The following is a 25,207-nucleotide window of genomic DNA, read 5'->3' as shown; positions in this document are numbered from 1 at the left end:
TCCTTGCTGGGTAGAGTAATCTTGGTTGTAGGTTTTTCCCTTTCATCACTTTAAATATGTCCTGCCACTCCCTTCTGGCTTGCAGAGTTTCTGCTGAAAGATCAGCTGTTAACCTTATGGGGATTCCCTTGTATGTTATTTGTTGCTTTTCCCTTGCTGCTTTTAATATTTTTTTCTTTGTATTTAATTTTTGATAGTTTGATTAATATGTGTCTTGGCGTGTTTCTCCTTGGATTTATCCTGTATGGGACTCTCTGCACTTCCCGGACTTGATTAACTATTCCTTTCCCATATTAGGGAAGTTTTCAACTACAATCTCTTCAGATATTTTCTCAGTCCCTTTCTTTTTCTCTTCTTCTTCTGGGACCCCTATAATTCGAATGTTGGTGCGTTTAATGTTGTCCCAGAGGTCTCTAAGACTGTCCTCAATTCTTTTCATTCTTTTTTCTTTATTCTGCTCTGTAATCGTGATTTCCACTATTTTATCTTCCAGGTCACTTATCCTTTCTTCTGCCTCAGTTATTCTGCAATTGATTCCTTCTAGAGAGTTTTTAATTTCATTTATTGTGTTGTTCATCATTGTTTGGGAGGTGGCATTTAAATGGAACCTTGAATAGAAGAGGATTTCAGATGGAGAGCACAGAATGGCCAACACATGGGTGAAGGGAAGCAGGAAGCAGTGGAGAAATAGCAATGGTATATGTAGAAAGAAGAGTGGGAAATGAGGCTGCAAACACTTGCAGTTAGACCATGTAAAATTTTGAATGCCAGTTTAAGGAGTCTGAACTTTATTCTCTGGGCACTGAAGACCCATTAAAATTTTTTGAGTAGAAAAGCAACATAATCGGAGTTGTGATTCAGAAGATTAATCTGGCAATAATCTAATCCTTAAATTGTAATGAAAGAGCATAGTTAAATATTTACCTGCCTTATTTGTATTCAAATGCCTATAAAATGTGGCCAATACCATGTAGACTTTTGCTAGAAAGTTTTACTCTAATTTTGTACAACATCATGTGCTATCACATAAATAAACCAGCCCCTGGGATTCATGGGGCATTAAAAGCAAGAACTCTTCGAGGTGGTCAGATATTAGGGAATTGAACTCAAAGTATAGTAGTTAACTCACCTGATGGAACTTCCATTTCTCTGCTAAATTTTTGAGACACTAAAATATATGAACCATTCTGATAAGGCACAGGTTGGTATGCCAACCCTGCTTGCTGCCCCCTGAGAATGGGAGTACCGGTAGATTAGGGTGACAGTGAGACCAGCAGATGTAAGACTAAGAGAACACATCCCAATTCCTTCCTTACCATGTTCCTCTGGGAACTTGCCATTCTAAGCACTAGGAATTATACCCATCACTGCATCAGATTTGGTCACTGTTGCTCCAATGGCAAGAGTACAACAGCAGAGCTTCTCAAACTTCACTGAATTACCTGGAGAACTTGTTAGAAAATATAGATTTCTGGCCTCACCTCCTGAGATTCTGATTCAGTAGGTCTAGGATGAGGCCCAAAAATCTGCATTTTTAACAAACATTCCCAGGTACTCAAATGCAAGTAACCTATTAGGTGACTACATAATTTATTATTCAAGCCAGGACCCACTTGAGAGTAAACAAGGGTGCAATTAATAAATACACCTGGACAACAGGCATAAACTAGGACTATCCCAGACAAACCTAGACATGGTCAACCTACCTAAGGACCACTCTGAAAAATTCTATTATCAAGGGAGCTCAACTAAGTAGAGCCATCAAAGAACACTAGCAAGCAGGACAATGCCTTCTAAAAAGAAGGGAGGGAAAGGGAGGGCCAAAAAGAGATGTCATGACAGGACATCTGGTTTACCTTGTGACCCAGAGAGAATTTTTAAGCTAATACAGAGGTACCTGCTTCAAACCTCATCTTCCAGTCTTTGCTGTTGAAATTGCCATTTATGATTGTCCAAAAGATGTCAGCACCATGAGGAAGTGACAAAGCGTGAAGAAGGAGAGGAACTGCCAGTGAAGATAGCTGGGAGAATTCAGATTTGACGACTCTCCACAGGCTGGGGAATCAAGAAGAAGCAAAGTGATTACAGTTATGATCATCTTTCTAGGAAAAGAATCGTATTATCTTAGTTTGTGGGAAGTACAGTTAACAGAGGGCTGGTAGGGATGCTTTTGGTGAAATTCCATTCATTCACAAGAGTATAACCCTTGGAAAACCGTTCCTATGCTCTTTTCCTGTTAATTTTTTTAAAGAAATTACTTTTATGTAATAACATAGGAGAACACTAGCAGTTAACAGTGCATTTTTAACATAAAAATTAAAAATTGTATATTATAAATGCAGGTACATAAATGAACAATGACTGTTAAATAATAACTGATATCAGTTATGTTAAGATGATGGGGTGATAAGTGATTTTTTAAATTTTTCTTCTAGTGAACATCTGGAGAATTGTGTTGGTTTTGTCTGCCCAGCAGCCTTTTCCTCTTATTCTAGCAAAGAACAACTCTTTTTCTATTACAAACAGCCTCTCCACCAACTGGCAGGGCTGTCAATCAAGTTCCCCCACCTTCTCTATCCTAATAATGAACACAAAACCCCGGGTGATCAGAATACTTCAATGTCATGAAGAGTGATTAGTCCAGGAGTGGGCATGTGACCCAAGCATGAGAGTGCTTAGCATCCTTTTTCCAGGTTTTGATATGTATTCTGAAATCTCAAGAATGAAGTGTAATGTCGTTCTAGGGCTGCTAATAACCCTCTCTCTTTCCCACCTCACAGGAACAGCCTGAGGAGAAGAAGCCAACACAGAGAGAACTAGGCTAAGTGATGGGGAGGGAGAAAGGGGCGGGGAAAGAGAGAGAGAAAAAAACAGAAAGAGAGAGAGAGAGGTATCCCTGGTAACATCTTATGAGTACTTGCCATTCTTAAAACCAGACTACTACTGGTCAAAAACATACCTTAGCAAGTTTAAGCTAAGTCCCTATCATTGTATGCCAGAATAATGCTGAATATATATTTCTAGTAATAATGTTTTCAAAATTTTTATTCAATTATTTAAAGTATGCCTTTTATTTCTTTTTGTTTTGTTTTATTTTCTCTTTGGCTCCAGAGTTAATATCAGAATCAAAACTATGTTTGACTTTAAAAACTTATAATGCAGCACTAAGAGAAAGGAGAAGTGACACGTTATCTCCGTTTTACAGAGAACATATTGAGGTACATGTCACTAGAGAGCCTTGTTTTTGAGAAGATGTACTAAAGCTATGGAATGAAAAGGAGTAACTTTCAAACACTGTATGCTTCATCTTGATAGTAGAAATCAGACAAATATAGATCTAATCCCAACCCTGCCATTAATTAGCTGTGTAACCAAGTATAAATTTCTTAACTTCTCTGAACTTTTGTTTCCTCCCAACACTGGTTGTATTAAATGAAATGATATATAGTACTTAACACATAGTAGGTACTCAAAAAGCTTGAGCTACTGTTATCATTGTGTGATGAAGGATGATGATGCTTCCAGAGCACGACAGTAGGTCTTATATAAGAAGAATGTCCAAAAAATTGCCCTCATGGAGCTTGCAATTTAGTTGAAGGAGGCAAAGCATATATATACAGTACTAGTGGAAAACCGTCTCAGTGACAAAAAATTCTGTATTCGGCCAGTAACATATAGCTCTCCCAGTTCTCTAAGGCAGTCTTGTTTGAAAAATGGAAGAGCGTCCCTTCCCCAGATCCCTACATTGTCCGCCATGGCTTTTGTGTCAGGTTGGTACTTTGGGGGAAAAACCTGGGCTACAAAGCCCAAAGGCTGAGGCAGAGATCCCACGGCATCAGAAATCCAAATGGCCTGGGTACATATTTGGTAGAGATCACTTTAACAAAAAAAGTCAGCCCACCTAGAGTACACAATATTCTTAAGCCATCTAACAACTGAAAGGCATAAAATAATCCTTATTTTGCCTTTTCTACTTCTAAAGTACCTAGCAAAGACAATTATTATTCTTCATATTGACATACTCAAAAATTAGACTACATAAAAGAAATAAAAGTAGTTCCCATAGGTAATTAGCCTGTGCTGGCTAAGAGAAATAACCCAATGAGTTGATAAGTCTTATTCTAAAATTGATTTTCACAGATAAAAGCCTAAAATATGAACAAACAAAAAACTGCTAGAAAGACATACCTTGCAATCAACATATGATCCTGAATGTAGGCTAAAAATTGAGGATGATCTTTTCTAGCACTGTATAAACACTCTCCATGAAGACAGAGGATCTTCAGGCAATTGAGCATATTAAAAAGAATGTCTGGTTCTTCAAACTTGGCCATTTCCTATGCAAAGAACCACAAGTTTACTGAGTTATCTAAAATGGCAATGCTACTAAATATAATATTCAAATATTTCAAAATATATACCTGGAAAATGGTGTATATTAGTCTCAGTGTTACGGGAAGCTGTTGGTAGCAAAACTTTCTTTCAGTATCATTCTTTACTGCTGGGAAGAAATAATTACACAAAGGTTAGCATAACTCCTTCCCCCCACCGTTCATGAATTGATCAAGACCATAAAACAAAGAGGAGTAAAAATAGAAATAGAATATATTAAAAAGTGTTCATGTAATGTGTTTATTTGTTCTCCAAAGTAGCATATATCCTTTCCATGATGCAAGTGCAGGAAACCTTCTAGATTTAGGATCCTCAGCTTCCACCTTCCACTGTGTATTCAGATGTCTTTGATTCCCTGAAGCAACCCCAGCCCAGCCCTATTCTCCTGTGGGCAGCTATTTCTGCTGATACCTGGAGGGGGCTTAGGGCCTGCCGAGGTTTGCCTTCCTAACTGAAAGGGAGATAAGCAGGTATTAAAGAGAGATATGCAACTTATATTAGCACCTAAGGAGGGATTTACCCCAGGACTCAAGTGTACAATATTCACACATGCACAGGACTCCCATGTGCAAAAAGGGAGCCCTTTAAAGAAGTTGATCATATTCAAATCAGAACTACTCATGGTTTTATCTTCTTGTGAGGAGCTCTAAAAAGACCTTTGGGGACTTCCCTGGTGACACAGTGGTTAAGAATCCGCCTGCCGATGCAGGGGACACGGGTTTGATCCCTGGACCGGGAAGATCTCACATGCCGTGGAGCAACTGAGCCCGTGCGCCACCACTACTGAGCCTACGTACCACAACTACTGAGTCCACGTGCTGCAACTACTGAAGCCCGAGAACCAAGAGCCCGTGCTCCACAACAAGAGAAGCCACCGCAATGAGAAGCCCGTGCACCACAACGAAGAGTAGCCCCCGCTCACCACAACTAGAAAAAGCCCGCGCACGGCACGAAGACCCAACGCAGCCAAAAATAAATAAATAAATAAATAATTTTATTAAAAATAAGTAAGTAAATAAATAAAAAGACCTTTCCCTCTATAGTGGGTAGTGGTGGTATATTTTACATGAGGCATGCTAGAGAAAAGAATTCAAAAGTTAACCAGATATAGAAACTAATGTAAAATGTTTTCAAATCACCATTATAAGTTTTGGCAATTCCTAGGATCAGAGACAGTGAGAGTCAAACCCTTTTGGTGTATATACTAGTTTATTGGGGATCTTCCACTCCAGTGTATTTTACATACTTGTTATCAGCACTAAACTCTACTTTGTCTAGCATGAAAAAATTTTTTAACATTTTTAGTGGAGGACATCTCTGACTGCTATAAGGAATAGGCACCAGGCCACAAAATGCAGAAACAGGAAATACTCTAGAATAAGAGAGGGAAACCACTGAACATGTGTCAGTAGAGCAGCCATCTATTCTCTGACAGAGGAGCTCAAGACCAACACCTGAAGACCCACAAATCAGAAGCAGGATCAGCGTGCTTAGCAGCCAGGAAGGCCGGTCTTGGAAGAAAATTCCTCTTCCCTGAGGAGACAAGGGATAACTGTGTCCTGTAAGACAGCAGAAAGTAAAAGAAGGAAAACAGACCAGAAGCTGTGACCAGAGCCTGAAGTGGTGTTTGGGGGAGATGAATAGAGCAAATGTTTAAATAAGTGGAGTTTACAACAATTAAGCAAAGGAAAGAGTAATTTATGAAAACAAACTGCTTAATTTTAACCATTGTTCAAATAAAATGTTACATATAAATTAAAATGGTAGTTAATTGATTTGTGTGCTATGTCAGGTTTAAAAATATATATTTACAAAAAAAAAAAATAGTAAAGGGCTTCCCTGGTGGCGCAGTGGTTGAGAGTCCGCCTGCCGATGCAGGGGACACGGGTTCGTGCCCCGGTCCGGGAAGATCCCACATGCCGCAGAGCGGCTGGGCCCCTGAGCCATCGCCACTGAGCCTGTGCGTCCGGAGCCTGTGCTCCACAACGGGAGAGGCTACGACAGCGAGAGGCCCGCGTACCACACAAAACAAACAAATAAACAAACAAAAAACAAAATAAAACAAAAATATATATATACATATATTTACATCTAAAGAGTACAGGTTATTGGATCATAAGTGGAATCGTTGCTTCCCTTAGGCATCAATGCCTGACAGAAACATGGGCCTGGGATCTAGTCTCAACCCTGGAGGTTGAGACTAGGTGCCACTAACTAGTTGTACAATATTTGGGTTTCCAATTCCCAGTCCCCCACCCCCAAATATGCCCAGAATCAGGGGTAAGCAGGTGGAACTCATTTCGTGTGTCAGCTCCTCAGATGACCCTGATGCTCTATTACAGTTTTGAAATCATGTTAAGCATAAAGCATAAATCAGGAATGAATAACTTGTGCTATATGACCATGGGCAAGTTGCTTAACCCATCTTGGATGTACTTTCCTCATCTACAAAGTGAGAAGGCTGACCTAGATCAGCAGGTTTCAAATTCCTTGCTATGAAATCCTTTGTTGAAAGAGAATCTTACTTAGAACTCCAACATAGGAAATAGCGCAAGTCAGAACACTCTGGCTGAAGCAGGGTGGGGAGCCTGGGTCTTTATCATTTGCCCACATGTTCTCACCAATTGCCACCCCAATTAAGGAAGGTCAAAAGGAAACAACACAGAGATTTACAACTCCAAGTACACACTGAAAACCAATGAAGTAGGTTATCTCAGGTGATCCCTCATCTAAGTTTCAATGGTTCTAAATAGTGTGAGGCAACATATACATCCTCAACTAACTATTTACACAATCATGCTGAAGCAGTTAGTTTCAACCAAGCATTTTGTACTAATGATGTAGTTACCTTGGTCTGATAAGACACCCCATGACTTGCAACAAGCCCCACAAAACAGTCACTTAATAATGTTTGCTGTTCACTGAAGAAATGATGGAAAGCTTTCCCAAACTTTGGTTCTGGGGAGTAGGCTCCCCAGGGGCCAGGTAGTCTAACAATTCAGGATAGTGGAAGCAAGAAGATACAAATTCCGAGAGTGTCACAGTGCAGATCCAGAAACCAGGCTTTCTCAGAGGCACGGGGAGTCCCATCCTAAATTCCTGAAACTCCTTCAGAGTTTGAGGAGCTGGAGATGATTCCAGGCCTGCCTGCCATCTTGCTGGTCCCAATTCGCCTACATAGAGCCTTTAAGCAAAGTAGAAAGAGGTCACCTCTCTTTCCAGCTCTCAGCAGAGCCAACTAGCCTTAGAGTACGACTTGTACAGCTATTCACGGTGAGCCCATCCAGGGTCACAGCCAAGCCCCTGGGGCTCAGAAGCTGCACGAGCTCAACTTTGGTCACCTCTATCCCAGAACAGTGTGCTTTGGCCAAATGCCCTGAGTGGCTATCAAGAGTGTTGGCAGCCTCCACTTGGGCCCTTCAGCCTTGGTTCACAGCTACTTCTCCACAGAGAACGTGATTCACTATACGTAGAGGTGATGCTTTCACGGACAGGGTAGGTTTTTATCGATAGCAAGCTCCTGCTGCCAGAAATATGCTCAGTGACCTCTCTTCTATGAGAAGCATAACTTGGATCTGTTCACTTCATAATCTTGAGAGAAATGGTGCATGTGCACAAGTCCGTACCGAGGAACCCGAGTCTGAGCTTGCCCAAGCCGATGGTGATCTAAGAAATCCGGCTTCTGAGAGTAAGACCTGTGCAAGCTGGGATGTGCACACCTCTCTCCCCATCAGCCAAGAGTTCACCTACCAGCATGTTCCATGGGCTCGGTGCGATTGCCTGGGTTCTCCTCATGCTTAGTTGCTGGATTCTCCTCCTCCTCACCTTCCGGGCCTATGATAAACTCTGGTCTGGAAGAAAGGAGGCTATCCTCAAGGCTGTCTGTGGGCTCCTGAAACAAATATGACAAGCAGCCAGGTGAGCAGCCCTTTGGGGATGTAAAGAACGGTTCCACTTAGTTCAACAAAGATGGATGAGCGCCTGCTGTGTCCCAGGCCCTGTGCTGAGCCCCAGAGGGCAAACGCATGTGCCTCCATAGAGACTTGAGCTTATTGCCATAATGGTTAAAGGAAATTTGGATCAGCTGTTTTCTGAAATATTTTCATTCCCTTAAAATAAATATGGAAAAAATCTCAAAAACATTGTTAAATCTTCCTAGGCCTGCTTTCTCATCTCTGCTGTAATCCCTGTGAGCATGTCCCACTTGCCAGGTGATTCCAATCCATGCTCATTTTGTTTAATCACAGCACTTATTTAGCAGAGAATAATAAGGGGTTCACGCCAATATATTTAGATACAAATACTGGTTGCTGGGGGAAGTCAAATTTTTAGGAGCAAGAAATTTCTACAATATGTGAGTTAAAGAGAGCAAGGTATGGCAACCCAGGTGTCCATCAACAGATGAACAGATAGACAAAATGCATACAACGGCATATTATTCACCCTTGAAAAGGAAGGAAATTCTGACACATGCTACAACATGAATGGACTTTGAGGACATTATGCTAAGTGAAATAAGCCAGTCAAAAAAGGACAAATTTTCTTTTTTAACATCTTTATTGGAGTATAATTGCTTTACAGTGTTGTGTTAGTTTCTGCTGTATAACAAAGTGAATCAGCTATACGCATATGTATATCCCCATATCCCCTCCCTCTTGCATCTCTCTCCCACCCTCTCTATCCCACCCATCTAGGTGGACACACAGCACCGAGCTGATCTCCCTGTGCTATGCGGCTGCTTCCCACTAGCTATGATTTTACATTTGGTAGTGTATATATGTCCAAGCCACTCTCTCACTTTGTCTCAGCTTACCCTTCCCTCTCCCCATGTCCTCAAGTCCATTCTCTATGTCTGCATATGTGCCACATCTTCTTTATCCATTCATCTGTCGATAGACACTTAGGTTGCTTTCATGTCCTGGCTATTGTAAATAGAGCTGCAATGAACATTGTGGTACATGACTCTTTTTGAATTATGGTTTTCTCAGGGTATATGCCCAGTAGTAGGATTGCTAGGTCATATGGTAGTTCTATTTTTAGTTAAAAAAGGACAAATATTGGATTATTCCACTTATATGAGGTATCTACAGGAGTCAAACTCATAGAAACAGAAAGTAAAATGGTGGTCTCCAGGGGTTAAGGGGAGGGAGAAATGGGCATTATTGTTTGATGGGTATACAGTTTCCATTCTGCAAGACAAAAAGATTGGTTGCACAACAATGTGAATATGCTTAACACTATATCTGTATGTCTATATATAGATATATAACAAGCTGAAAAATGGGTGGAAAAGAAGATTTAAAGAGAGAGAGAGAATGTACTAGGAATAGCTACCGTTTAAAATATCCATCCCTAGTTATCCTCCTATTCCAGTTTTATTCTCTCTTTCAACTCCCACCTTCAAATATCCTCTTTTAAAATCATCCTCTTTTAGGGGAAAGGTTGGGGGAGGGATAAATTAGGAGTTTGGGATTAACATATACACAGTACTATATATAAAATAGATAATCAACAAGGACCTACTGTATAGCACAGGGAACTGTGCTCAATGATCTGTAATAACCTACATGGGACAAGAATCTGAAAAAGAATGGATATATGTATATGTATAACTGAATCACTTTGCTGTACACCTGAAACTAACACAGCGTTGTAAATCTATACTCCAACATAAAATAAAAATTAAATTAAAAAATTTTTTAAATAAATAAAATTTTAAAATAGCCTCTTTAGCTAACACTTTAACCAGTAATTTGAAGAATTACTTGATAGCCAGCTGAAAGCAAGAAGGAGGTAAAGATTGATGGGATACACGAAGGACACCAAGAAGAAAGAAACCAGTGCTAAAACGGTGTCTAGGAGGGTTCTGAAGAATATCTTTGCCAACTTCGCAGTTTTGCTGAGGCTGGCCCTGTTCCTTGCTCACCCATGAACAAGACACTAAATCAAATTATAAACTGAGCTTCATAAAATTCGATATGGCAAAAAGTTTCCTGCTGCATACACCCAGTTTTCTTTGGCATACACCCAGTAACTCACGTATAATTTTCTGTAAATGGAAACATCATCAGCTCCCAAGCCAGAAAACATGGATTTGTCCTCAACTTTTCCATCGCTAAACGCTAACTAAACACCAAGTGCTGTTGACTCTCTTTCCTAAAAACCCGTCAGGTCCACACCTTCTCTTCGTCACCACCATCACTGCTTTAGTTCAGGCTCCCCTGTTTCTCCCCTGAGTGACAGCATTACCTTCTGACTAGATACCTGTCCCTGGCCTCCAAATCCTCTAATCTCTCTCCTCCACTGGCAGAATTTCTCAAATTCATCAAATTATATCACCACCCTGATTAAAATTCTTCAGGATTCCCCCATTGTCGCCAAGACAAAATCCTTACCTCTTAGTCTGACAGACAGAGCCCTTAATAAATGTGACTATAAAACTGAGTCTACCTTTTACTCCTTTGCCATCCTCCTCGCTGCTCTAGCAACGATGAACTATTCGTAGTTTCCTGAGTGTATCATCACCCCCTTTCCTCTGTATCATTTAAACAGAGTTTTCTGGGTCTCAACAGTCCTTCTCTCCTATCACCTTCATTTCATTAACTCCACTCCTCCTTCAAATATGCGCTCAGCAGACATCTCCTCCGGGAAGACCCTGCCGATCCCCATCACACCTCTAACCTAGATTCATCCTCTCTCTGTCCTCCCATAGCTATCTTGTTCATCTCTTTCTCACTATGCTCATCATAAGCATCTTAGGTTTTTCATTTACGTAAACATCTTCCTGATTAGGCTCTAAGCTAGACGATGTTTTCGAACCATCTATTACTGGGACTGCTTTAGACTATATACCCAATGACGGTGTTAAAAGACCGTACTACAGGAACATTATGTTGTGGCAGGTAGGATTAATGAGTTACGTGGGCTGAAAGGTATTTAAAAACTGAAGAAACACTTTACTGCATATATACTACACATCCCCAGAAAATTTTTTAAAAGAAGTCGCTTTCTACCTAGACAAACACTAGGGGAAGAAAAAGAGAAGATGGCGAACACCAGCTCAAATGATTCAGGTTCATCTACCTATGATGCTATGTGGGTATTGTGGTGATGTGTGCATCTTAGATGGAAAATAGGCTAAACAGGGAATAACATATATGGAGTAGATAATTCATGGCATATGTTAGCTGTTCCCTATTTAAACGATTTTCTTAAAAAGCAGAAAATGAAATGAAAGCTTTGGTTGTTGATCAAGTCAATGGGTTTTACACACTGAGGTGACCGAGGAATTTTCAGTGTCCATATCCAATCTACTTACTCAATATTTGATGTCTATATTTTGTAGTAGTCACTGTTATCTAAACTTTGTAACATAACTTTGTGATAAAAGTTATTTCAAGAATACCAGTAATGCTTTGTATTTATGAAAATTGTATGAACGGATATACTACAACCCTAACTCAAGAGTCAAGAATTCTAACTCAAGAATTCTGTGTAATGTAGCTCCATCTCATGTCTCTTTCCAGGAGCCTGAGTTAGTGGAAGGAACAGGGAAACTTTCTTTTAACGCAATCTCACATATAACCCAGCATGGAGCATAAGATAATACTGGAGGAACACTCCATTACACCAACTACTGCAGTCTTTATTACCATTAGGCATGGATCATCTCATGTCTTCAACTGCTTACCACCAGCCGGCTTTCTTCTTTGGGAGCCAGTCTCTCCAGGAGCTCACAAGCAAGCTGATAGCAGATAATACTAGACTGACATAAGTTACACTCAATTGCTTTTTCTTCCTTCTGGCAGGTGTGGGAGCCCCCCCAGGGGGCTTGGAAGACATTGTTTATAATGGAAATAATGTCCTTTGATAAGCTGTGCTCTAAACCCATCGTGATCCCATCATCTTGTAACTCCATCTGAAAGACACCAAAGAAAAGGCAAAAAAAAAAAAAAAAAAAAAAGAAGAAGAAGAAGGAGTTTGGTCCTTTTGTCCAATATTCCACTGGCACACTAACTGGGGACAATTTTCACTAACTGATGACAATATGACAATATAAATTATTTAAAGATGATAAGGCTTACAGACCATGAGCATACATTACTTTCCATGGACTCTTCTAAAAAGAATATAAACACAATACAAAGCAATAGGAATTATTTTTTAAATCATGTAGGACATTTAAAAGAGAGTTCTTTGGGCTTCCCTGGTGGCGCAGTGGCTGCACGTCCGCCTGCCGATGCAGGGGAACCGGGTTCGCGCCCCGGTCTGGGAGGATCCCACATGCCGCGGAGCGGCTGGGCCCGTGAGCCATGGCCCCTGGGCCTGAAAAAACAAACAAACAAACAAAAAAAAATAAAAGAGAGTTCTTTTTTAAAGCCATCACTTTGTGAGATTTTACACATTTAAAAAATGCCGTTCCTCACCTAGTGTCCAGATCTTGGTTTCTAAATACCATTATCCACTAAAGGAACCAGGACTCCTTGGAGAAATGGCTGATTCCAGGGTTGGGGCTAGGAAAATATAAAATGAGCCTGGAACATTCTGTCATGTGAGACATTAAGGAAGTGTTCAAAGAATGATGGGAACATGTCAAAAGAACACAGAAGCCAGCTTGAAGGGACTCTCATTGGCCAAATGTGGGATGAAATGAGCCTCAAAATAAGTAATCATAGTAACAGATTTTAGCCCACTGAACAAAAGAATCCATGACTACATTCAGGTATAAGTAGATTAAACAAATAAATATGTAAATGGGAGAGGCAGGGAACCTGTTCCTTCAGTAGAATGCCAGCTAATAAATTAAAAGAAATGATGGAATTAGAATATTATCATTTGGTAACCAACAGAGTAAAAATTGATTCAGGCATGAATCATCCATGGATACTAAAACTAGAAGGTGAAAGTCTGATGAAAAACAGGAAATCTGTCTTAAAGTAGCTCCCTACAAGTTAGTTATTAATTACAAAGGGGAAAACAGTGGCTGTGTAGCAGAGAAATCTGGCAGAAATCACCTTAACCAAGTTATTACCACCAGTAATGGGACATTATCATGTCATGTGCCCCCTGATATCATGCACTGAAAACAACATAACATCACATCTGTGGTATGACTGACAAAAATGCTTAACTCAAATTGATTCATAAGGAAACATCAGACAAACTCAAATTGAGAAATATTCTATAAAGTAACTGGACTGTACTCTTCAGAAATGTCAAGAATATGAAAGATAAACAAAGATTAAAGAACTAATAAGTCAGGACAAATCATTGTAATGAGTGATGCTGGATTGTGTCCTCAGTCAAAAATAACTTTTTACTTTTGCTATAAATATGGTATGATTATTATATCAATTTTTTAAATGAATAATTTCTGTAAGTTTTATAATAGATAATAATATTATAACAATATTAATTTCCTGATTTTGATAACTGTACTTGGTTATGTAAAAGTATGTCTTTTTTTAGAAAATACACTCTGAAGTATTTAAGGATAAAGGGACATCCTGTTTGCAATTTACTTTCAAATGGTTCATTAAAAAATTCTACAATTCATACATACACATACAGATTAAGAGAGAGAGAGGAGAAATAAATGTGGTAAATGTTGACATCTGGAGAATTTGGGGGAAAGTACTTGGGAATTTTTTGTACTATTCTTGCAACTTTTCTGTAAGTCTGAAATTATTTCAAAATAAAAAGTTAAGAAGAAATGTTCTCCTGACCAAAGCCTTTTTTAAACTTTTCTTTTAAAATTAACTTCAAAAATCAATTTATATAATATATTAAAATCAGCCCATCACTATAGAGTTGTACCTTGCTCTTCCCCAAAATAGCATTACCCAGTTTGTTCACCAAATTTGTTAAACAGAATCAATTCTAATGATGCCAGGGTGTTTCTAAAATTCATATCCATTCTCATGTGTCAACATCATTGCAGTTATTCATACAAGTATTTCTCAGACTCCTTAGGAAATCCCCATAGAAGTCTGTGAAATGTCTTGAGCGACGCTGCATCATTTCAGTAAGTGCGAAGATGCCCAACACATAGAAAGAATCACTATACAATGCTTTCCCTCATTCTTCACCTCTGAACTAAAGGAAGTTCATGCTTCAGCTACCTGCTTCAGGAGAAGATCAAACATGAGGATGAAACAATTTAGATTCATTTCATCATCTTCACAATCAAAGTCAATAGTCCTTCCTCCTTGATGTCCAAAATTCTTGAAAGGACTATGAAATGGACTACGCATAGGACTCCGAAATGGACTCTGAAAAGGACTATGAAATGGACTCAGCATATTGTGCTGAACTCGTCGACCAGGATCAGAGGCAACACTCACCTAGAAAAAAGAACATTAACACACATAAGCGAACTCACAGAAGCTCAAATGGCTGTACAAAATATTTGAGGACTCCGTGGAAGGTATTCCCAGCTATTACACTGATTTCCTTCCTTAGTCAATGGGATTAGTACCTCCAAATCCTATGAATCGTCTCAAAACATAAAAATAAGAAATAAAATATCCAAACTTTCTAATTGTCAGGTGAATGAAACATAAGTACCCTGAAGACTGAAGGCAGCTCTCTTTGCCATTATTTTTTTCATTCCGTCAAACATTTCCAATTAAACTAAACTGTCTGCATCTACTTAAAACCATAACCTGAAAAATGATAACTTACAGAAGTAAAGCATTGCAAGATCACTTTTAAAATCATTAGCACAGAATCTCGGATTGACATGACTGGTTAAAGAAAAATGGTCTCTGGGTATAATAGTATTAAACTGTCATGAAAAAACAATATGTGTCAAGCCTGCTGTACTGTTTATTCTCCGTTTGCCAACCCAACCCTTCCCCCCAAAAGGCTCTCACTGCCCTTTTCTGCCCTGTTCTATGCCTAAGGATGCCTGGCCCTCTTGTTGGCTGGTTTCCAGTTGGGTTCAGTTAATGAGAGGCACCAGTGGAAGACCCGAAGCTGGAGGAGCGAGAGGTAGGAGTTATTTCTTCCCACCTCCTGCCTCCTTTGATGCTACATCTTTGGCAGTATCTCCATCCTCTATAGTTCCTCTAGCCAGCCTTTCCTTATAATTTCAGCTCCCAAAAGACCCAGGAATATTTCCCCTTGCTCCTTCAGCCCTAGGGGTATAAAGGCTTCCTAGTGAACTACTGCTGGCCTCTGGGTGCCTCACCAACCCCATCGCCCCCTTAACCTTTCCCATAACTCTATAGGCAGAGTATCCATTAAAATCTCTTCATTTGAACCATCTGGGATAAATTCTGTAGCAGGACGCTGACTGACATACCTGTACACCATTCTGAAATCATATTTTCTCTCTTTAAGATCTCTCTAATGATCAGAAATCTCCTTGAACACCACATTTAAAATAAAAAAGAAGAGTATCCCCATTAAGAATCAGAATACCTGGATAATGATAGCGTTATCTACGGCAAATCACTTCAGTTCACTGAACCTCGGGTTAAGTAGTTGTAAAATGAGGATCATGAGCTCTTCCCACCTGCCTCGCACAATCCTGTGGTGTCATTAGGTGTGAATACGTTACACAGCATAAAGTGCTAATAACGTGCTGTAATATTAAAGGTTACTGAAGAAATAAAATATAAATGTTTGGCAGCTGGCTTCTATGAGGCAGATGAGAAAAGAAGTGATGATTTTTTAAAAAGAAAGCACTGAATACAAACTATGATCCCACGATCATGTTATATTCTCATTTTCTAATCCCTAGAGAGCAGGTAGAATGACTGGGGGCCTGCGGTATACAGCCGGGAAAATGTTATGGAGAGGCTTGGCAAGGAGACAGGTGAGAACAGTCCCCGCCTTGGAGAGGTTGATGAGAGTCAACCTCTCCAAAACTGATCATGGTCTGGGAATGTGAGAACAACAGCAGAAACTTTATCAGGTCCTCCGCAGAAAAATTATCACAGATGTCCAATAGTTCTTGTACACTGTAGACCAGACTATATTTTCTCATCCTCAAAGGTACAAAGGGGTCAATAAAATGGGCTCAGTTAGTTTACAGTGACAGCATCACTCACAATCACCCCTAGTTGATCATCTTTTCCCAAAACACAATAGGGAAAAACAAAAAGCAAGCAAAGAAAAATATCCAAACTCCTCAATCCCAGAGTGAAGCAGTGATCTGCCCACTAGCTGGTAAAGAATTCTTAGTCACCAGAAAACAAAACAAAATTGGAATAGTACTCCAAAAGCTCAAGCTACTCTTTCTGGTTTCTCGAGGATGAGAGGTAGCTGGCAGAGAGGTGTAGGAGAAAAACTCAAAGGAAAATGAAAACTCAATAACTTACTGATTACAGACTATACCAAACACGTCTTAGAACAGTGTTTTCTGTTATTTAATGTGCTTAAAAGGTTAACAGAGTGAGTGGGATAGGATGAAGAAAGCATTTTCAGAGCAGTTTATGAGGATGTGACTTTAAGGCCCACTATAATTGACAAGAGTTTTCAAAATCTTAACAAGTAAGACAAAAACAATTGTGGCAATAATTACCCTTCGAGCTGCAAGGTTCCCTGCCAGTTCACTGACTCTTGATTTTCTTTGATTTGCCAGTTCTTTGACAGAATTAACTCCATCAGAAAACATACTGATTAATAGTTGAAGTGGAACCATGATGTCTAACTCTGATAATACCTGGGGAAAAAAGGCATATGTCCCCCAAAATATAAACATTAAAACTTAAAAAAACTACATTTAACATTTTTCCCTAAGGTGACCCATTGAACATAAGGACATTTAGCTTCACACATACTCTATCTGCAGTCATCCTCAATTATTCATACTAAAAAATTCAAAGCTATCATTGAACATTCCCACTCCTCCACTCCCCACACCCGATAAATCGCTCTGTTTTTTCTATTAAAACTTCTAAGTATATCCTGATGCTGTCCCCTCCTTTCCATACCACTGCTGTTGCCTTAGTTCATCACTTTTCTCCTGAACTAGTATAATCTGCGAGCAATCTTCCTCCAATCCTTCCCCACTCTGACCTGAATGCCCCATCCGACCTTGCTCTCTGGTGCAAGCTCAGGTACCCTTCTGTCAAAATCATGTTACTTTATCTGTAATGAATTTTCTAGAAATAGATGCCTCCTTCCTTCAGACAGAATTAATCCATCTGTCTTCTCTGCTTTCTTAAAACTTTGTACATACCTTTATTAGAGCAATTTACCACTTTTTATTATATCTGATTATTTGATACTATCTCCCCACTGTGAGTTCCTTGAAAAAAGGAAGTATGAGGAAAGGATCATTTCTTATCCCATTTTTATCCTACTGCCTATTACTGTGCCTGGTACATAGGAGCTCTATAAATGTTCCTATAATTAATTAATAAGTGAGTCAATCCAATCACTATATTGTTCACTCTATTCCCCAAATGGTTAGACCAGAGGTTTAAAACCTCCTTCAACTACAGAACTCTGTCTTCAAAGCAAAATTGTGTCAAAGCCCAGTCTGTAAAACATATAAGCTGTAATTGCTCTAGCTATGGAGAACCTCTACGTTTTGGAGGTTTACGGTCCTGTCTGCTCACCTCCAGATGGCACAGCTAAAGGGTGTATAACTGAATAACTGAGGTGATATCTAGCCATCTGTAGAAGGATGCGCTTTCCTAACATGGAAATTATCTTATGGAAGTCTACTTGGGGATGAAAAGTTAAAATTCTGAGTCCCAAAAGTGATTTTTTTTTAAATCCCTTTACTACTTGTCAGTTTTGAAAAATATTATTCTTTAGTTTACAACCCAGAAAGGCATCTCCAGAACTTGAAAAGCCTTTGGGATCACATCCTTCCATGATACAGAAATGTATCTGCATCCATAGCTAATCTAAATATTGACTCTGTCCTCCTTTTCTGAAATTGTCAAATTTTATAATAGGAATTCAACTCAATTTAATAAATTTTTAAGAATGTACACTAAATAACAAAGAATGTGCCAGATGCTGAGAGGAAAGGATGAGGGAGTTATAAATTCAAAAATGAAAAAGACCTGGACCCTGCACTCCAGGCATTTGTAATCAGGAAAAGAGACAAAAGTTAACTATAATATTAAACAGAAACAGAGTTTACACAGAGAACCTATATGAATACTAGGGGAAGGAATAATGAATTCTAATGGGAGGATAGGGGTGTGACATAGGAGAAAACTTCATAGATAATTTCAGAGCTGAATTTTAAAGAATAAGCTAGAGTTCACATATGGAGACAGGAAATGAAGTCACTCCAGGCTGAGGGAATAGCATGAACTACTCCCTAAATCAGTAACTTTCAACCTTTCCAAGTAAAGGACCTATTTAATATCAAAAAATTTATCAGAATCCCACAAGACAGCTATTACACTTTTAGTATCTATTGATAGAAAAAATATAAGAACCAAAAGCTACTATGAATTCAGTAATAGTATTGCACAAATTTGTATTTTATTAACCACAACTATAGCTAATATATTTGAAATATAGCTATTTGTCTATGCATATGAGTTACTAGTCTACAGATAGTCCTGAGCAAACATACGTGTTTAAGGATTCTTTGCAATAACTCTCTGCCCCTCTACCCAAGGAGCTAAAGTTCATAGGCTGAAAACTATTGCCCAAAATGATCAAAAGTATCATTTACTTACATGAAGCCACAGTAAAGCTTGTTCCTGCACAGAGGAAGGGTATCCTGTGAACCGACAACTAATAAAGCCAAACATCTCTTCCATTGAAAAAGGTAGAGGACAAAGCTCAATGTCAAACATTTTGCTGAAAAGCAGAGCAACAAAAGTAAATGACCAGTGGGCATATAGTAGGGTCTACTGTTGCATTTCCATCTATATCTTATTTGGGGAGCCAAACAGTTTAGTCTGTGTTCTGAACTATTAGCATGTTTCATTTTACTGAAAAAGCTTATGTCGTTGGAATAGATATAAATAATTCATACAGTTGTTAATAACATTGGGGTTCATACTCATATCAGGTTTAACAGAAGGAATTGCATTTCTAGGGAACTGCACTTCTAGGGAATTGCTCCCCAGCATCTAAAAACATTGTCCCGGGCGTCCCTGGTGGCGCAGTGGTTGAGAGTCCGCCTGCCGATGCAGGGGACGCGGGTTCGTGCCCCGGTCCGGGAAGATCCCACAAGCCGCCGAGCGGCTGGGCCCGTGAGCCATGGCCGCTGAGACTGATAAATAAATAAATAAATAAATAAATAAAAACATTGTCCCTTTGTACTTTTCCCACTTTATCCAAATCATAATTACATTTGAAAATAAACAATATGGTGTATCTTTTTATTATCCCATAAGAACGAAATCCTTTCTGAACAATTACAAATCATCTTAGCACAATTTATAGCAACTATTTCATTTTGAACCCTCAAATTTTTCTATAGGATCATTTAAAAGTAAATGATATTATATAAAATGCTTAGCACAGTGCCTGGCACACAGTACATGCTCAATAAATGTTAAATATCATAATTAACGGTGACTTCATTAAACTACTTACCCACCTTAATACTTCCCTGAATTCTTTTAACTGATTATCTGGGACTTCTGTTCTGATGGCTTCCAGCCATTCTGGCATGATACACTCCCACACGGACTGACTGATCACATTGTAGGGAATCAGGCAGAGGATTCGGTTGAGACCTTCCTTCAACTGAGTCACTGTGCTACAGGACTTATCCCAGTATCCACCAACCTGATGGCATTTCCATAGCCACAGGGGAAAAGAACAAAGTGCACTTGTTACATTTATACTCAAGGAAATACTAAATGAAATGGGTACAAAGACCACTATCCATTACATCTGAAACCTGGGCCAAGTATACTGAGTAAGATTTGTAAAAAACTACAAACCACCAGGATCCCTTATTTACCAAAAAGAAACCATAGTTACAAATAGGTCCAAATACTGATCACAGACTGAATTTGAACTATTCTACTGCAGACTTCTCAAATCACACATGAATTAAAATTCCAAAGATTTATTCCTAGTAGGGTGAACAGGCTATTGGAGAGTTTTTTCTAAGGTTTGACAAACCCATTGCAAATATGTGCAGTTATACCTGTGTTTCAAAGGAACACAGATTTCTACTACTGTACACTTTGTATTGAAGATTTTTCATTATGGAAAATGAAGTGACAGAGAGTACTTTTTTCCCCTATGCTGCATATTCTGCCACAATTTTTTCCCTAAGAATGTTCTAAGGCTGGTTGAATCCATGACTTTTTTAAAAGCTATATTGTTTACTAAATAAGATATTAATTTTCAATGCAGAAAAACTTAAAATAACAAATTGAGGCTCTGTTTGTAATTCTGATTTTAAATAAATATCCTATATTACTATAATATGTATCAAAGTAACAAAGGGTTGACTGGTCCTAGATCTTTACCATATAACACAAGATTTGTGGGAAAATACGTTATTCTTTTCCTTCCAGTTTTATTGAGTTATAATTGCCCTGCGGCATTGTATAAGTTTAAAGTGTACTGTACACCATGATGATCTGACTTACATACATCATGAAACGATTACCACAGTAAGTTTAGTGAACATCCGTCACTATAGATATGAAATTAAAGAAATAGAAAGATATTTTTCCCTTGTGATGAGAAATCTTAGGATTTATTCTCTTAACAACTTTCACATGTAACATACATCAGTGTTCATTATATTTATCATGTTTTCACATTATATCCCTGGTACTTATTTATCTTATAACTGGAATTTTGTACCTTTTAGCTGCCTTCATCTAATTCCCCTTTCTCCCACTCCCCACCTCTGGTAACCACAAATCTGATCTCTTTTTCTTTGAGTTTGTTTGTTCGTTTTTGAAGTATGATTGACCTAGAGCACCATATCAGTCCCTGTTACACGACATAGTGATTTGATATTTCTATATATTTCAAAAATGTTCACCCTAATAAGTGTAGTTATCATCTGTCACCATACAAAGATATTACATAGTTATTGACTATATTCCCCACACTGTACATTTCATACCTGTGACTCATTCATTTTGCAACTGGAAGTTTATACCTCATAATCTCCCTCACCTATTTCTCTCTTCCCCCTAACCCTCCTCCCCTCCGGGAACCACCTGTTTCTTCTTTGTATCTACAACTCTGTTTCCGTTTTGTTACGTTTATTCATTTGTTTTGTTTTTTTAAATTCCACATATACGTGAAATCATACAATATTTGTCTTTCTCTATCTGACTTATTTCACTTAGCATAATGCCCTGTAGGTTCATCCATGTTGTCACAAAAGGCAAGATTTCATCCTTTTTTATGGTTGAGTAATATTCCATTATATATGTACCACTTCTTCTTTATCCATTCATCTATTGATGGACACTTAGGTTGCTTCCATATCTTGTCCATTATAAATAATGCTGCAATGAACATAGGGATGCATGTATCTTTTCTAATTAGTGTTTTCATTTTCTTTGGACAAATACCCAAATGGAGTTGCTGGGTCATATGGTAGTTCTATTTTTTATTTTTTTGAGGAACCTCCATACTGTTCTCCATAGTGGCTGCATCAATTTACATTCCAACCAACAGTGCAAGAGGATTCCCTTTTCTCCACATCCTCACCAACACTTGCTAATTGTCGTCTTTTTGATAATAGCCATTCTGACAGGTGTGAGGTGATATCTCATTGTGGTTTTGATTTGCATTTCCTGATCGTTAGTGATGTTGAGCATCTTTTCATGTGCCTATTGGCCATTTGTATGTCTTCTTTGGAAAAATGTCTATTCAGGTCCTCTGGTCAATTTTAATTGGATTTTTTTATAAGAGTTGTATGAGTACTTTGTACATTTTGGATATTAACCCCTTATCAGATATATAATTTACAAATAGCTCCTCCCATTCAGCACGTGGCCTTTTCCTTTTCTGAACGTTTCCTTTGCTGTGCAAAAGCTTTTTAGTTTGATGTAGTCCCATTTGCTTATTTTTGCATTTCTTTCCCTTGCTTGAGGGGACATGTCTAAAAAATATTGCTAAGACTGATGTCAAAGAGCATACTGCCTATGTTTTCTTCTAGACATTTTATGGTTTCAGGTCTTATGTTTAAGTTTTTAATCCATTTTAAATTTATTTTTTTATACTGTGCGAGAAAGTAGTCCAGTTTGATTCTTTTGCATGTCTAGTTTTCCCAACACCATTTATTGAAGAGGCTGTCTTTTCCCCATTGTACATTCTTGCCTCCTTGGTCATAGATTAATTGCCCAAAAACTATCTTATTTTAAATGAATCCAATTTTAAATATTTAATTGTTATATCTAGAATTCCACATTATTCAAAACAAATAAACTCCATTTAAAGTTCAAATATCTATTTGGTATCATATTGGCCAATATGCTAGATGATTGACTAGACATTTTCAGGAATTGACTGTATTTCTGGGGTTGTTGTTAGTTACATGGACTCAGAAGAGCTACCACTGATAATGTTGTGATTGTGGAATGTATCATTACTGAGGTCCCTTTGGCTATTTAATTTATGGTTAAGCCATATAAAGGCCTATTGGTTTTGGGTCACATTTTGGAACAAGTATCCCTATGGAGATACTAAATTGTCAGTGACCAGACAATGGATCCTTTGATTTGGAAAAGTTTTTATGTTTAAAAGGATTTTAGAGAGTTCTCACCCTAAATAAATGTCCTCTTACCAATGGGGAAGGATCAGATTGACAGAAGCACACCAAAAAAGGATCATAGCTAGCCTAAAAGATTCTCTTAACAAAACTGAAGAACAGAAATCTGATTTAGAAAGAAAATTAAAATCCACACCCACCATAAACCTCCCCCCTCCACTACCTCCCTCCTACGAATGACCCAGTTGGAGGCTGACATTCAGAGCCTGGTAGGAGCCATTATAAAGGCCTTCCCTCAGAGGTTTAATTGGGCTAAAATGGAATGATCTACTTGGAGAAAAGGAACACATCCTAAAACCTTTGTCACACAATTTATAAAAAAATATTGCAAAGGCACACAGCTCTAAATCTACAAATCTCAGATCATAGGAGCCTTTTGTTTTCTACTTTAGTTGAAAATCTCGTTTCTGATATAAAGAAGTTAGTTCAAAGTAATGTGGTTGCATGGGCAGGCCACCTCCTTAATGTTATTACTGAGGCTGTCATCTATTTCTTTGAAGAATTAAAAATAAGTGGCCTTGCCTTACTAATTGAGTATTTACAAAAACAAAACTGTGGCTCTAGAAGAATCCCAAAGCTCATCCATCTTTCTTACCAGTCCCAAAGCCTCCCCTATTCATCTCAAAATGCTTGCAGATACTGTAAAAAGTCAGGACATTGGAAAAGGGACTGCCCCGCCCTTCAGAAGAAGAAACACTTAAATAGCAATTGTCTTAGGCCTCAGCCTCCTCGGACAGGCTCCTATGAGTCCTCTTCTCAACTAAGGCCTCACCCTCGACCTGTTAAAAACTTCAGACTCTCAACACAAATAATTTTGACAACCTCCCATGAACTTCCTCCCTCAAAATGCCTGCTTGTAAAAGCTCAATGCTGCCAAGAGAATTTATTGTTTGTCCCAGTCAAAACCTGTTAAGAGAAAAATATGCCCTTGAAAACCCTCTTAGATTGTTATCTTACAAGCTTGCATCCTTTCTCTCCCTCTTTGAGATTTAAATCTTCTACCATCCAGCACTATCTTCTCAAGGACCTGAGAATCATCTCTTTAAAATGCAAATGTTCAAAGAATTAAATTCTCTAAGGGGTGCCTTGCTTTTATTTGTACTATTGCCTCCTCTCATAAAATAGGAGAAATGTGTTTCTCCTCCTGATAAGTATCAATTAACACTCCCCTTAACAAACCTCCAATGCCCTTTTCCTTAGCACACTCCAGCCTTTAAAAAGTAACTTCTTAGTCAACTAAAACAACTGTCTTAGGCTGAATCACAGCCTCCATAAGATTATATATCAGGACAAATAAAAAGCTCTTAAGGGTCTCCCCCTACAAATATTGATTAAAAACTTTAACCCCTATATTGAACAGATTAACTAACAACTTGGTCCATCTGCTAGAAACACAATTTGAATAAAAGTGAGGTAAAGATGAACACCAGCTCTTACATAAACTAGTGAGTTTTGTATTAGGTCTGTATTTTCTCTAAGGTCTGTATTTGTGTCTGCCTGTATGTTTATATATGTATGGTATGTATATGTGGTATTTTCTTCCTCTGGATGGTTTTGCCAAATGAATTTATAAAACGTCTTAAAAGATCTCTATTCTAAATGGGCTTAAAAAAAATAAGAGCTTTTAAAAATTAAATATTCCTCCAGTCCCTCTCCTGAGGAAACTTGCACAAGCCTCTTAGATAGCCTCATCCACCAGAGGGCAGACAGCAGAAGCAAGAAGAACTACAGTCCTGCAGCCTGTGGAACAAAAACCACATTCACAGAAGGACAGACAAGATGCAAAGGTAGAGGGCTATGTACCAGATGAAGGAACAAGATAAAACCCCAGAAAAACAACTAAATGAAGTGGAGATAGGCAAGCTTCCAGAAAAAGAATTCAGAATAATGATAGTGAAGATGATCCAGGACCTCGGAAAAACAATGGAGGCAAAGATCAAGAAGATGCAAGAAATGTTTAACAAAGACCTAGAAGAATGAAAGAACAAACAAACAGAGATGAACAATACAATAACTGAAATGAAAACTACACTAGAAGGAATCAATAGCAGAATAACCGAGGCAGAAGAACGGATAAGTGACCTGGAAGACAGAATGGTGGAATTCACTGCTGCGGAACAGAATAAAGAA

At 38.6% G+C, this 25,207-nt stretch overlaps 1 protein-coding gene across 2 annotated transcripts in view; it reads right to left on the bottom strand.

The window, feature by feature from the left end:
* The window catches only part of UNC79 (unc-79 homolog, NALCN channel complex subunit), a 221,191-nt gene that overhangs the window by 103,475 nt on the left and 92,509 nt on the right, over nucleotides 1-25,207 (bottom strand). For both annotated transcript variants that reach the window (XM_055088693.1, XM_055088694.1), the window contains 9 exons: nucleotides 19,922-20,112; nucleotides 19,050-19,173; nucleotides 16,922-17,062; nucleotides 14,514-14,735; nucleotides 12,083-12,310; nucleotides 8,143-8,284; nucleotides 4,422-4,501; nucleotides 4,189-4,337; nucleotides 1,898-2,055 (listed from right to left, as the gene is read on the bottom strand). In XM_055088693.1, the coding sequence (XP_054944668.1) occupies nucleotides 1,898-2,055; nucleotides 4,189-4,337; nucleotides 4,422-4,501; nucleotides 8,143-8,284; nucleotides 12,083-12,310; nucleotides 14,514-14,735; nucleotides 16,922-17,062; nucleotides 19,050-19,173; nucleotides 19,922-20,112 (1,435 nt within the window). The remainder of the gene's footprint in view (nucleotides 1-1,897; nucleotides 2,056-4,188; nucleotides 4,338-4,421; nucleotides 4,502-8,142; nucleotides 8,285-12,082; nucleotides 12,311-14,513; nucleotides 14,736-16,921; nucleotides 17,063-19,049; nucleotides 19,174-19,921; nucleotides 20,113-25,207) is intronic.

The sequence above is a fragment of the Physeter macrocephalus genome, chromosome 11, assembly GCF_002837175.3.
Source record: "Physeter macrocephalus isolate SW-GA chromosome 11, ASM283717v5, whole genome shotgun sequence".
NCBI classification, from domain to species: Eukaryota; Metazoa; Chordata; class Mammalia; order Artiodactyla; family Physeteridae; genus Physeter; species Physeter macrocephalus.
The sequence above is the reverse complement of the archived record's forward strand: the minus strand, read 5'-3'. Positions and strand labels throughout refer to the sequence as shown.